The sequence below is a fragment of the Beta vulgaris genome, chromosome 1 (assembly GCF_026745355.1).
Source record: "Beta vulgaris subsp. vulgaris cultivar EL10 chromosome 1, EL10.2, whole genome shotgun sequence".
NCBI lineage: Eukaryota > Viridiplantae > Streptophyta > Magnoliopsida > Caryophyllales > Amaranthaceae > Beta > Beta vulgaris.
The window spans coordinates 60,176,514-60,191,650 of NC_079202.1; the positions used below are offsets into that span (position 1 = coordinate 60,176,514).

Genomic DNA, 15,137 nt, shown 5'->3' on the forward strand with positions numbered 1-15,137 from the left:
ACCACCGCAAACCCACACCCTGTGCGCACCACCTTGTAGCCGCCCAGTACCTCTCTTTCCTTCGCTCTCTTCTCGGCACGAGCTGCCCACCAACGAGCCGCCCACCACCTCTACAGCGCCCCCTCAAACTGTTAGGCGTCGCCTGTGTTTCATCCCTAATATTGAATGGGTGGGGAGGACTGCTGGGCGGCGCAAATTTGAGATGAAACGAGGGTGGGGAAGGCAGTGTCGGCGAAAATGGAAGGGGGTGGTGCTGTGGTTGGCGTGGGGGTGGGGGGAAGGTCGGGGGGCGCGCAATGGGGAGGGAGGGGTGGGGGACTGCTGAAATGAACTGAGAGGGGAGAAGGGCGGCGCGAGGGTGGGGGAGGGGCTGCAAGGGGTGGGGGAGGAGGGCGGCGCGTGGGTGGGGGAGGGGGCAGGGGTGGTGGGTGGGTGGTGGGGTGGTGGGTTAGGGTTAGTGTTAGTGTTAGGGTTTAGTGTTAGGGTTAGGGTTTAGTGTTAGGATTAGGGTTAAGATTAGGGATTAATTAGGGTTAAAGCAGAAAATTACGGTTAATGACTAACGGTAGTTAACGACGTTAGTCATTAAGGGCATTTAAGGGTACCCCGTGTATTAGTTTGAAACTTAGGGGTATCCTGTGAATTTTGAAAACCTGGAGGGTACTAGGTGAATTTTTTGAAAACTCGGGGGTACTTGGTGAAAAAACCGTTAAAAAAATTGTTTCACGTGATAAGAGAGAAAGAGCTGGCCCACTTTCAAAAACACTGCCAAAAGCCAGCCACATGGACAAGGTGTAGGATGCGCATCCTACACCTCGGTGTAGGATCTAATTTGCGATTTTGTGATTCAACAATTTCAAAAAATCTGATGTCAATATTCTTCTCACAAGACAAATATAATGAAAAGTGAGAAATCGGAGTATTGCCCAGAACATTCATTAGTTACAATCACACGGGCTTTCTCTTTTTTTCCTCTGTACCTCTCTCATACTCCAAAAATTGCATTGAACTTGACGGGAAAAAATATTGCGAGTAAAAAAAGGAAAAAGTATAAGATTTCACAATTTTTCAATTCAAAAAAGAAAAAAGAAAAAAAAAGGTTTTGTAGGTTTAAAATTACTAAATATTATGGTAATGATCTTATCTTTATCATACCCTAATATTCCTAATAAAAATTCAAGAGCTGAACATTTTTGTTCAGCCGTGTCCAATTTTGGGCTAGGTTTTGGACATAATTTTTTGCTTTGAGCAAATCAAAAATAGTTTTTTAGTCTATCTTTTTTGCCTGAAATAGCATACTTTGAACACAAAATTTTGGCCCGAATTTTAGCCCTATCCGATCAATGGATAATTTTTTTAAAAACCCAACCTGATCCGACCCGTCCCATAATCAGCTCTAAAAAAATTTAGGAGGAGGACATGTCACATATGATAAGGAAATATCTAGAGAAAAGTTGCAGGAATAATCTGGAACCCTCTTGAGTCTTGACAATGTCGAATTTCTCTGTCTTCTCTCTGCTTCGTGCTCCTTCTAGTTCATCATCATTTCTGTATATAACCAATCTTCAGATTTTTCCTGGCACAGCAAAATTAAAGAAAAAAAAAACAAAAGAAGTTCAAAACAAAGCCTTAATAGTTCTCCAATTAATCTGGGTTTGTGGACCGATTTTCACACTGTTAATTGGATCACTAGGAGTTGCGGATTGTCAGGCGGTTTTCGATCATCTATTTCAATTATTCTGTTGTGAATAATCAAACTGTAAGCTTTTTCTTTTGAATTTTTGTTGCGGTTTAAGCTTCGATTAGAAATGCTGTTTTTTTTTGTTCGTGATTGGTAATTTTAATAATGTATGATTGATTGTGTTACAGTTTGTTTGGTAGAAGGAATTTGGAAGGAAAGGAAAGGAAGTGGAAGGAAATTTATTACTTTCCAATGTTTGGTTCATTAAAAAAAATTAAGTGAAAGGAAATGGGAGGAATTGGAAGGAAAGAATCTTTAATAAAATTTCACTTTTCTTTCCTCCCAAAAGCGGGGGAATTCGGAAGGAAAGAGAAAATTTATACCAAACATGGAAAATTAAGGTTTTTTTTTTTCTCTCTTCCATTCTTTTCCTTTCTCTTCCCTTCCTTTCTCTTCCCTTTCTTTCCTTTACTAAAAATGAACCAAACACACTGTTAAGGTTTAGAATATGGAATATATATACAACCTAATATTAGGAAATCGTACTGAATTAGAATTCCTAACCACATTGCAGATAGAAATACATACCGAATTAAGTGAACTAAACTTCTTAACAATAGATTGGATAATGTTTGTCCATTTTTAGATTAATTTGATCATTTCTTGCGAAATTATGGAGTTTATTGCCTCAGGATAATAGAAATATACTCTTCTCTTTTTATAGAATTGGAGGAAGTAGTTTTAGATTTTGGAAGTAGTATTGGAGAAAAGCTAATGTGAAATTTTTACTGCCCAATCAGTAGGAGGATATGTTGGAAATTAATCCATCCGTGATCCGTCTCCATTTAGTTGCTACATTTGTTTTCCATGGCTACGAGATTCATATTTTTGTTTACATATTACTAGAAATTATAGAGTTTGGTAGTATGAAAATCTAGTGTTGAACAAAATCATATGCCCTTCGCTATTATTTGTTCTTTCTACTTTGACTCTTTTTTTTCCTCTCCAAAAGATCCTAATTAAGGCTATGTTTAGTTCACTGAAATTTTCTGATCTCATCTGAACTTATTTTTTCTGATCTAATTTGATCTGAACTGATCTGATTTACAAGATCTTATCTTTTAAATTTTCTCAATATATAGGAAAAAATATAGTCATATGGGTCTTGTTTGATTCGTCTCAACGAATACTTTATTAATATTCAATTATTATAATTTTTACTAATATGTAATGAAAGATATTTAATAGTAATAATGATTTTTAAATATAAGCATGATCTGAACTAATCTGATTTGAACTTATTTTTTCCGATCCGATCTGATCACATCTGATTAGATCTGAAATAAGCAAAAATAAGGTGAACTGAACATAGCCTAAGAGAACAAATAGGAACGGAGGACGAAAGATGCATATACTAATCTTGATAATATTATTCTTGTATATTAGTGGACAAACATGGTCAAAGAACTTTGATTGTAAAGAAGCAAATGTCCCAAGTAATTTGGGGTGAGGACTGAGTAACATCGAAATTGTGAATTGTGGTTCCTTAACCGTATAACTTGTCATGATTGAGCCTAAATTTTGAAGTAATGGGGTTTGGTACAAAATATACTATGCTGATGCAACTAGTTGGCTTGTGTGCAGTGGTATGCTGATGCAAATCTGAGTATATAAGTTAATCTCGCTGTTCTATTCTCCATTTGTTTCAACAATAACTCACATAAGATAATTAAGTTCTCAATATGCTTGAATTACATTAGATGCATAATTAATCTGGATGATGGGGATGCTGGAGAAGTGTTAGACCCATAATTGATTATCGCCATTTATTGCCTACTAAACGCATCATCATTGTTCTCCATGTTGCCCTTATACCGTCATTTTTTTTCATGTGGCACTTATAATCAGTTCATTCCACAGATGAATTAGGCTTATCTGACGTGCTTCCTAGTTGCCACACAGTGCATAGGTTTTTTTTGTTCTTGTTCTTACTTACCTAGGGATCTTTTTTTATAAGGTCGAAAGTCATGGGATATGTTTACCTGATGCATAAGGTAGTGCGCCATTGTGCTATCAATTGCATCCTACTCTTGGTTCAATAGCTGTTGATTTAGTTCGAGTTTGTTGGACTGCTGCTGTTTGTACAGATACCTTATGGTCTTTTTCCATTTCTCGCAAATGTCATTGTAATGTTCATGTTTGATTTGTAAAACTATTCGAACTTTTTTGCTTGTATAAACTGTTACATTCCTTAATAATTTGTAGGTCATAAGTTTGTGCTTATTAACTCGAAGACAAAGTTTTGCCTTCCAAAAGTGTGGTGAAGATGTTTCCAGTCCACAAAGGCATGAATTCACATCCTTATCAGAGAAATCAGGTGCCTTGCGCTCTATATTACCATCATCCTAGCTGCTGGGAAGCTATTCCATCTCAAAAGAAGGAAGACCCACCAAGCTCCTCTTGTTATGAATCTTGGCCTCACAACTATGGTTATACAGCTCCAATGCAGTGCAACAACTACTGCACTCATGGCCAATATCCTGCATATTACAATTTCAGGCCATATTGCTCTCATTTCCCGTCACCACCACCAGCTTACTTTTGTGGTGGCTATCCTCCTAACCCTCAGTCTCACCCAATATACCATCCCCCGCCTCCACATTATTCCATGGAGCAACCTAGATATGAATATGACAAGGCTGTACCAGGAGATCAATTTCATTGTTGTGGATGCGTAGATCATCCAAGCCATGTGAAAGGAGGTAATAGTTTCAAGATTGAAGAGCAAGAGCCAGATGATGAGACGACGAGAAAGTCGTTGATTCCTGGTAGAGAGAACCATTTTCCATATCCAATTTTGTGGATTCCACCTGACTACGCAACGAACAAAGAGCAGCCGAGAAGGTTGGTTGAAAATGAGGCGAACGAACAGAAAGTCTTGCCATATGTTAAGACACCTGAGGTGCAAGGGAATTCTTTCAAGACAGAGGTACATGATGCTGAAAGTGGCTCACTTGGTTCGAAGCCTCACCAGGGCGCACAATCATTAGATCAGGGTCCACATCTTAGGAATGGATTATTTCCATTGGACATGAGCAGCATTAAACAACTGATGCAAGGTGGAGACGCAATCCAAAATAGTAACCAAGAGAACAAGAGCGGTCATGAAAAGAAGGCTCAAGATTTAGAGAATAAAGACCAGAATAAGCAATTCTCTTGGCCTAGGATTTGGATTCCTTATCACGGAGGAATGGGAAATCAAAGAAAGAGCCTGGAAGATGAATCTTCGGGTGACACCTCTGAAGACCCCGTTTACAATGTAAAGGTTGCTCCAAGGAAATCTGAGAATTCTGATAATGGAGCAGAAAAAGGGAAGTCTACAGCAGGAGATGTTGCCAGTAAACTTGATAATAAGAGTAAGGTGAAAATAATTCCTGTGAAGCAGTTGGAGGACTTTGTTCCCAAGGATTTAATGGAAGAGGATGAGCATAAGGTTGATCGGGCACCTCTTAGCAAAGAAAGTCAAGACTCTGTGAAGACTGTCACTGGCAGGCAGTCATCATCTCCCACAAAAAAGTCTAAGCTTTCTCCAATTTGCTTGAGGGTTGATCCGCCAAAGAAGAAAAACGGTAATGGAAGCTCGAGGTCTCCTAGTCCTCCTAATGAAAATCGGCAGGATTCTGATAGGGCCACTTATAGCGGAAAAAGTAAACAGCCAAATAAAGAGATAAAAGTCAACGACACAGAAGAGAAGACATTGGGCCAGGATAAGATTGAAGTATCCCAAGGTGCAGCAGAGGCAATAAAAGGATCAGAGAATTTGGAAGATAAGGAAGCTGGTTGTAAGGAAAAGATAGCACAACAAAATGATATTGACAGAGCAGGAAGTTGTAATGGAGAAGACGGAGTGCTAGGAGAAAAAGCATTTGGTGAATCTCAGCAAGAAAGCAAACAGGAGAGGAGAACCATGTCAGAGATGGAAGCAGCTATTATTCTTCAGTCTGCATGTCGAGGATATAGCGTTAGAAGATGGGAACCGTTGAAGAAGCTCAAACAAATAGAAGAAGTTCGTGAAGAGGTTAGTAATGTGAAAAAGCATATTGAAGAGCTCGAGTCTCGTGCTGCCCTTGATGACAAGGAGAAAACAGCTACTGGAGAGACCATAATGAAATTGTTGCTGAAGCTGGATACTATACAGGTATACAGTGATTTAATTTCTTATTTTTTTTGTCGGTTTGTTTTCTTGCGCTTCTCTCATTTGGTGTTTAATGTCGATGTTGAAACTGGTCACGTATTTGATGTTTCTTCAGAACATCTTATGTTTCTATTTTGTGTTCCAGGGATTGCACCAAATTATCCGAGATGCCAGAAGATCTGTGGCGAAAGAGTTGATTATGTTACAAGAAAAACTTGACTCAATAGAGAGCCAAAAGTCTGTTTTGGTGGTCCAGGATACCTCTGCTGCTCAAGCTACTACTAAATCCTCCGAAAACCCTGGCTTGGTTGAGAAATCTGAAGGTCTGGTTGAATATTCCAGTGAACCATCTGAATGCTCAAGCCTAAATAAAGATGAAAATGCAAAAGCATTTGAATGGGAGGATATAAGCGCGAGTGACTCACCTCCAAGGCAATCTTCTCATGGTCAGGATCTCATGCGTGGTTCTGAAAGTAAAGAGACTTCAGAAACATTACCGATCAATGTGGAATCTAATAAAGAATCTCAAGATGAGATTGTGGCGTCACCAGCCAAAAGTGATGAAGATGTTGGAGGTGTTGGTTTGGGTTCAGAAAATATAGAGGTGCATAATGCAGAGAGACAGCCACCCGAAGGAGTTTATGCATGCTCTGCTGAATACACAGTCGTACAAAATGATTTGGTGTCTGGGAGTGAAGATCAAGAGGTATGTGTGCTTTCCGATCTGTCTAGAGAGGGCGAATCTGGGAACAAAGATCAGGAAGAAAATATGCTTTCAGGATTACCTCAGAAAGTTGTTGATAGGTCCCTAGGTGGTGTCTCCCACATCGAAGACTTGACGAAGCATTATGGCTCAATGCTAGAAAATATGAATCAAGAAGAAAGTCTAGTTATGGAACAGCCTCAACTGGTTGGTGAGGAGTTATTAGTTGATAAAAGCACGGGTAAAGAAATTCCAGTATCAGAGCTTGATTCTGGAGCTTCTAAGCTCACTCCTCTCGATAAAGATCAACCTCACGAAGATAGAGGGTTCACTCTTCCCAGTGAACAACCCCATGAAAATGCAGGGTTTGCTCCACCGTGTGAAGAACAGCTTCTCAAGGATGCAATGTTCACTCCTTCCTATGAAGAACAACGTCATGAAGATGCAGGTTCTACAGTCAAAGTGGAGAGGAATGAAGAAGAATTAGATTTTGTGACCAACTCGCCTATAGAGGTCACCAGTGATGACAGCAATGAGCTAATTGAGGCTGAGGCTTCACGGAACTTCAATAAAGATGATGTGGATCAGCCTAGTGGGAGTTCAGAAGTTGGAAACGAAGACATTGTGGTTATAGAGCCTGAAAACCATGAGCCACTTGAGATATCTTATAACGAGACACTTAGTGGCCAGGAAGCTGTATCTGTTATAAGCCCCAGAAACATTGAGGAGCCAGTTGCTGAAGAAGAAACCACCAAGGTGCTTGAATCAATTGGTGAAAGGGAGGTCTCTGCTGTTCAGGTCGAGGAAGCAGTTGAAGTCCCACCTTCAAAGGAAAATAAAGATAAGAATATCAAGGAGAGCCGAGAATCAAGCAACGTAGCATGTTCCTCGAGGAGTACTATATCACTCGCGGATCCTCATGTTCAGGAAAATGAAGACGAGATCATTAAGGAGATCCCAGAAATAAGCAATGCGAAACTTCTTGTAGATAGAGCATCAGGACAATCGTTGGAGTGTCAAAAATCAGCTGTAGCGGGTGAAAAAATCATAGAAGAGTATCAGAAGCTGAGGGAGATGTTGGAAAAGCTACTTGCATCTGGGAAGGAGCAGCAAGAAGCCATATCTAACCTGAATGGTAAGGTTAAAGGGTTGGAAAGGAAGCTGGCTAAGAGAAAGAAGGTAAAATCAAAATCAGTAAAGCATGCAAGAGTTAAGAGTCTTCCGTCCTTCATGGGGAAAATTGATTGATGTATATGAGGAAGACCGTATCGAAGCACATTGCGTCCTATATGGCTATATATACTCGTGTTTAAGCTGTTGAGTGTGAGTCTGAGTCTGAGAGTGCTGCAAATGTTGTTGTATATGGAGTGAATGTATATGACTATATGAGTGAACTACAAGGCCTGTAGTAAACTGAAAATGGTTTTGTCATTAATTACTATTACTAATGAAAGAAGCGAAATCGAGTTTTGCTGAGATTTTATGTCGTTGTTCAAGCTGAAGAATTTTGCTTCTTAGAGTCGTTGCAAGTTAACTTTTTCATACCAAAGGTACGACTGTCCTAACTCCTAACTCCCATGCACACCAAAAGTAACTTACTATAACCTTCTAGGCATTCTAGTGATGTAGCCGGGTAAGTTACCGTTTATTACATAGAACTGGATTTATGTTATTATTTCTTGTGTTATGCTAAGATTTCTTATCGCTGTTCAAGCTGAAGGATTTTGCTTCTTAGAGTCGTTGCAAGTTAGTTTTTTCATACCGAAAAGAAGAAGAAGTTAGCTACAAGTAAGATTGTCCTAACTCTCATGCATACCAAAAGTAACACTATAACCTTCTAGGCATTCTAGCGATGTGATAAACGGCGATCCTTACCCCCAGCTATTTCCTTAGCATGTTGTGCATGCCTTACTAGCTAATGTGTTGGTGTTTCCTACAGGCTAGTAGCCTTGTAGAGGTTAGCCCTTGTGCTAACTTAATTTCCTAATCAAAAAATAAAATAAAATAGTTACACAAGCTCGAGTTATACAACCCAAAAGATTGATAATCAATAGGTATTATCATAAGCTTTTGTCGACAATTAAACATCTTATTGCTGTAGCTTGGGACGAATATGTGGATGCATTTACGTTCACTTCAAAGCAATTTTAGGTTTTACGAGAAATGAACAAATGTGGTGTTTAGAGTTTATTTGAGGAAATGCAAATTGTGCCAAGCACCAGCGCAACATTACAAGTCATGTCGGCAGTCCTAAGAATGTTTCGAGAGAAAATATGACTAGCCCGAAGAAGTTCAAAAATGTTCCAAAAACAACCAAAATTGAAGGTTATAATACACGCTTTCGGATTTTCTTGGGATCCAAGCTCCGAACGCCACGGGATGCCTCCTAGGGGAATGGGAGGTCATTGCAAAGCAGTCATGTGGCTTGGAACGAATCTGTAGTTGCCTTTACGTTCATTCCGAGACCATTTTAGGTTTCACAAGAAATTAACAAATGGGGTATTTAGAAGTTTTTTAAGGTAACAAAGATGGTATCAAGCACCCGCGCAACGTTACAAGTCACATAAGATTTCATAGGAACCTTTCAGGGGAAAACATGATGAGGTCCGGAAAAGTCCAAAAATTTCCCAAAAACAACCAAAATTGAAGGTTATAATACACGCTTTCGGACTTTCCCAAGGTCCGGGCTCCGAACACCACGGGATTCCTCATAGGAACATGGGAGGTCATTAGAAATGAGTCATGTGGTTTGGAACGAATCTATGGTTGCATTTACGTTTATTTCAAAGCAATTTTGGGTTTCACGAAAAATGAAAAAATGGGGTGTTCAGAGATTTTTCGAGGAAACGCAAATTGTGCTAAGCACCAGCGCAACGTTACAAGTCACGTCGGCGCTCCTAGGAATGTTTCTAAAGTAAATATGACCAAGTCCGGAAAAGTCCAAAAATGTCCTAAAAACAGCCAAAATTGAAGGTTATAATACACGTTTTCTGATTTTCCCAGGGTCCAAGCTCCAAACGCCACGGGATGTCTCCTAGGGCCATGGGAGGTCATTGTAAATGAGTCATGTGGCTTGGAATGAATATGGGAATGCTTCTACGTTTATTTCGAGACAATTTTTGGTTTCACGAGAAATGAACATATGTGTTGTTTAGAGGCTTTTCGAGGCAATGGAAATGATGTCAGCACTCATATGAATGATTGGGGAGAAAATATGATAAGGTCCGATAAAGTCCAAAAATGTCCAAAAAACAACTAAAATTGAAGGTTATAATACACGCTTTCAGACTTTTCAGGGGTCCGAGCTCCGAATGCCACGGGATGCCTCTTAAGGACATTATAGGTTATTGGAAATGAGTTATGTGGCTTGAAACGAATATGTGGATGCCTTTACGTTGATTTCGAGGCAATTTGGGTTTCACGAGAAATGAACAAATGAGGTATTGGAGGCTTTTCAAGGCAATGAAAATTGTGCCAGGACCCGTGCAACGTTACAAGTCACGTCGGCACCCCTAGGACTGTTTCAGAAGAAAATATGACCAGACTCGAAAAAGTCAAAAATGTCCCAAAAACAGCCAAAATTGAAGGTTATAATACACGTTTTTCGGACTTTTTCGGAGCCCGAGCTCCAAACAACACGGGATGCCTCCTAGGGCCATGGGAGGTCGTTGGAAAAGAGTCATGTGGCTTGGAACGAATATGGATGCCTTTACGCTCATTGCGAGGCAATTTTAAGTTTCAAGAGAAATGAACAAATGAGGTTTTTAGAGGCTTTTCGAGGCAATACAAATGGTGCCAAGTACCCCGACAACATTACAACCCACATCGGCCTTCCTAGGAACGTTTCAGGAGAAAATATGACCATGGCCGGAAAATCCAAAAATGTCCGAAAATTGCCAAAATTGAAGGTTATAATACATATTTTCGGACTTTCTTGGGGTTCGAGCTCCGAATGCCACAGAATTCCCCCGAGGGACATGGTAGGTCATTGGAAAGGAGTCATGTGGCTTGGAACGATTATGTGGATGTCTTTTCATTCATCTCGAGGGGAATTGAGTTTTCTGGATTTGTGCTTGAATAATATTCTGAGAACAACGAAAAATGAAGCTGAAGGGGTAGTGAAGTTTAGGAGAGAGATAGAGGAAAAAGATGGAGAAGTGGAGTTTTTAAGAGATATTGAAAATGGATTGATGAGAGACATGAGCATGAAAAGATATAAAGAAGATGAAGATGGGAGGACAAATAAAAGCATATAGGTGGAATGAGAGAGAGAAGATTGAAGGTTTAGGATGTCATCAATGGAGGATGGTGGAAGAAGAGATGAAAAAGATGGAGAGGAGAGAGAGAAAAAAAACCTATTGGTGTTAAGTATTCATCCTTAGTAAGGGTATTTTAAGCACAAAGTCAAAGTTTAGGGGTATCTGAGAAATTCTCCAAATGTAAGGAGCAATTTCAAAATTACTTCAAAACTCAAAAGTACGTGAGAAAAATTTCCAATGTTAAAACATGAGCGGATCCAAAATGAATTCGGAAAGCAATAACTAAATTTCCTAGTTACACTACTATCCTGCATTGTAGCGAACTTGATAAATAACTTCCTTAATTAGTTAAAATGTCGTTAGAATGCTCACAAAGTCTCGAGTTCAAATCTCTTAATCTCCGCTGCTTTCCAGTCTCTATCTTTCAATACATAATATTTTTAGCAATGTCAACATTGTATATATCTTTTATTTTATTTTATTTTTGTAAAAAAGAGTTATTTGCTTATTTTTAATATTTCAGTGTTTGTATATAAAAATTTGTCACTAGAGAAATATACAAAATAAAAACTAATTTGTCCCACATAATACAAAATGTGGTCCATTATTACTTTATACGTCATATTTCTTATATTTTTTTAATTGGAATATTGGAGCATGACACAAGAATTTGAAGATAAAAAAGATACAAATTGAAGAGATATTTATGTCATAATCTTTTTGAATTCGTCTCACTATAATTTGAGAAAATCAATTTTACATAATGTTTACTAATAACTCAACTTAACCAAAAAAAATTGGTCAAAAATGTATATTGAAAAATGTGGACAATCAAACCGGCAAGATAAAAGAAACTGTTGGAGGAAGTACTTACTTCTTTGGTATTTTATCTATTGCAACAATAGAATTTTGACGTTATTCACCCACTACCTTTATTCATTATCTATTGTGATATTTATGCGAGTAAAAATATACTCCCTCACTTTTTTTTATTTGCTAGATTGTTACTTTGGGAATGAAGCCACTAACTTTGACCGATTATTTTGATTATTTTATAGGTGAAAAAATAGTCATGTGTGATCTTGTTAAATTCGTCTCAACGTGTAGTTTCATAATATCAATTTTTTTTTATTTAAACGAAATAAGAGATATTAAGGGTTAGATAATGCCTTAAAAACCGTACACAACAATGTAGCAAATAATAAAAAAAGAAGCAGAGGTAGTAGTCATGTGAGATCTTGTTAAATTCGTCTCGATATGTATTTTGATAATTTTCACTAAAAAATAATGAACGATGTTAATAGTTAAAATTGTTCATTGGCAAGCAAGCAAGCCCATGTGCCCCTGGTACTAAATGCGGACTCCGAAGCAATGGTACATAAAGCCGGTTTAGCAAATACATCCCAAGCCATAAGTTGAAGGATGGAATGTGTCTTAGTTGTATCTTTTCATCACCAACCCAAACCGCAAACACCTCTAAGAGTATGTTCTCTTCGACATAAAATAGTTGAAGTAAACTGAACTGAAATATATAGTGATATGTGAGAATAAAAGTATTGTCCAAAGTTGAACTGAACTGAAATAAATAGTGATATGTCATATGTGAGAGCAAAAGTATTATCGAGTAGAATTGAATTGAACTGAAAATAATAAGTTGGGGATAACAGAATTACAGATCCAAGCCGCAATAATCATACGCGTAATACAACAGCTAAAAGAATGATTGGAAAAATAACAACTGTCAATTCCCAAAAAAAAACAACCAAATTACAGTCTACTGTCCTCTCAAAATTATAAACTCAAAATAAAAAAACGTAAACTTTTATTTAAAACAAAGTCTTTATACTTTACTTATTTACTACTCTCACTCTCCCCAGTTTTCTGGGTTTCACCATATTGGCTGCGCGGCGTTTCTCACGCCACCTCCTCCGCAGCCACCACCACCACACCACCACCCAAAAAAACACTCTTCTTTCTCTCTCCTCTTTTTCCCCCACATTTCTTTTCTTTTCTTTTCTTGTTCTTTCAAGAACATTCTAGAAAGAAATGAAATCTTCTCCACACCTTCCACCACCATCACCATCACCATCAACTGGGACCCACCTTCTGGAGATCAACTTAATCTCTGCACAAAACCTTAAACCTCCTTCAACTAATCTCCGACGCCTCCAAACTTACGCCGTCGCTTACATTAACCCCTCTCGCAAGCTTCGAACTCGCGTCGATCGTCTAGGCGCTGAAAACCCTACTTGGAACGACAAATTCATTTTCAGAATTTCCGACGCTTTTCTCTCCTCTCAAACCTCATCTTTCACCGTCGATATCTTCTCCGTTGGTGTTCTCAAAGACGCTATTCTCGGCTCCGTCAGATTCATCCTCAGCAACTGCGTTACTCGCAACTCAATCGGCCTTCCTTCTTGCGTCGCTGTTCAAATTCGACGTCCTTCTGGAAGGTTCCACGGAGTTTTAAACGTCGGTGTTATGGTTATCGACGCTTCGTCAGAATTAGGGTTTTCTCTCGCCGGAATATCGTCGGCGATTGGATATCGTGACTTTATGGGAGAAAGTCTTTGCCGGGAAAATCATCGGCGTGGTGTTTCCGATCTGAGTTCCGGCAGCGAGTCGTGTGGAGGTGACTCGTTCGATTTCTCCGATGGTACTGAGTCAACCGCTTCTAACTCGTCTTCTGCTTCTGCGTCGAATGTGTTGAAGGAGTTGAATGGGAGGAGAGAAATGGCGGGAAAAGAGGAAAAAGAGGGAGTTATTCTATGTGGTTTAGGGTTTCAGAAGAAGATACAACAATTCAGTCCTCATCGTAATATCAAGGGTTTTGGTTCGTTGGATTTAGACACTGGTAGATGATAGACGGCTGAGATTGAATCTAGGGTTTTGTTTTTTTGTTTATCATATTCTTGTTGGTTTACTGAATCATTGCTCACATAGGTTGATAATAAGCTTTCCTTATTTTGTGAATTTTGATTTAGTTAAATATTTTTGTAATGGAGTTTTTGGTTCTATAATTCAATTTCACTATTTTGGAATTACTAATAAAAGTAGTGTATTTGTTCATTAACATGTTACATATCATTTTCACTAATTTGCTACCAATATAGTGTTTTTTTTTTATTCATATGAGCCACGAAGGCGGTACAAAGTACAAAGAAGGGAAGGGGGGTTCGAACCTGTGACCTATCGTTCACAGCACCTCAATCTTAACCACTAGGCCAAGACATCCTTGGTTGCTACCAATATAGTGTTGATTGTTAATAGGAGTATAATAGATATATTACTTGTATGTTGTTATTGTTTGGAACTATGGTGGTGAATTCTTCGAAGCAAATTTTCTTTTCATTTGATTATCGACTTATTGTTACTAAAGAATTTACTGGAGCCCAAGCTCTCGGTATACTTCCTTTCTATTAATATATCGTTGTACTCTTATTACACAATTACGTCTTTAACTAATAAAAGTGTCATAATTTCGTATTTCCATAATCTCACCTCTTGTTCTCGCCCTTGGTTTCTCATTTTCTATCTCTACATACGTTTTTTTTTCCTTACACTTCAACCACCTCTAATTCTTCACTGAATTTTTTTTTCTTGAATTTAAAATCTTCTAAGCATTTCGACTTTTCATTAATTCCCTCATGTTTTGCAAATTCCGTTGCTACACTAATATCAAAGGTATTTAATAGATTATTAAATCACAAGAGATAACCATCTATGAACTTTCATTATATAACTTACTATCATTTTAGATAGTTTATTGAATTTTTTGGGGGTTTATAACTATATTTTATTTATAGTAGGTTTCACTTCAAAATTAAATATTTTTGTCTATGGATTGAACAAAATTCAAATATAGGTTTCTTTTTTGTTAAAGGTCTAAAAGCCTGCAGTCTAAAGTTCAAATTACATGACATACTCCTACTACATAGATTTGGCCCAGCTCAAAATGAAGGCCCATTTTGGCAGTTCTTTTTTATGATTGATCAATATCTAGGCCCTAAACCTATTCCTCATCTTGCTGGCCGCAATTTGAGCGTCTCAATTCCTAACAGGTCTAGCGGTCTACTATATAGTTAGAGTTGACAATAACCACAATCAACGGTAAGAAAAAAAAAGTAAGGATGTACGTTTGTGGATATCTTTTGTAATGGTAACACTCCACTTCTTTTATGGTGAGGGCCGAGGGGTGGTAACACTCCACTTGATTACACGCTTTCTAATGTAATAATTAGTTATTAGGCTCAGGGTATACTCCGAGTATGAAAAAATTCATTTATTAATATAATACTT

The 15,137-nt window shown here is 38.3% G+C and overlaps 2 protein-coding genes across 2 annotated transcripts; both read left to right on the forward strand.

Annotated features, from left to right (window-relative positions):
• Positions 1-1,441: 1,441 nt before the first annotated feature.
• LOC104886797 (BAG family molecular chaperone regulator 6) lies at positions 1,442-8,266 on the forward strand. Its single transcript, XM_010671313.4, has 3 exons — positions 1,442-1,759; positions 3,947-5,879; positions 6,022-8,266. The coding sequence occupies exons 2-3, from the start codon at positions 4,008-4,010 to the stop codon at positions 7,825-7,827; spliced, it is 3,678 nt and encodes a 1,225-aa protein (XP_010669615.1). The 5' UTR covers positions 1,442-1,759; positions 3,947-4,007; the 3' UTR covers positions 7,828-8,266.
• Positions 8,267-12,589: 4,323 nt separating this feature from the next.
• Positions 12,590-13,907, forward strand: LOC104886787 (hypothetical protein). The gene has a single exon (XM_010671303.4). It carries the CDS (start codon positions 12,885-12,887, stop codon positions 13,698-13,700), a length of 816 nt encoding a protein of 271 aa, XP_010669605.1. The 5' UTR covers positions 12,590-12,884; the 3' UTR covers positions 13,701-13,907.
• The last annotated feature ends 1,230 nt before the right edge of the window (positions 13,908-15,137 follow it).

Excerpts from the sequence above, each read along its gene's own strand:
- LOC104886797 (XM_010671313.4), top strand. The coding sequence starts at position 4,008 with ATGTTTCCAGTCCACAAAGGCATGAATTCACATCCTTATCAGAGAAAT. Across the intron at positions 5,880-6,021 it reads TGAAGCTGGATACTATACAG|GGATTGCACCAAATTATCCG; the intron begins GTATACAGTGAT and ends TTTGTGTTCCAG.
- LOC104886787 (XM_010671303.4), top strand. The coding sequence starts at position 12,885 with ATGAAATCTTCTCCACACCTTCCACCACCATCACCATCACCATCAACT.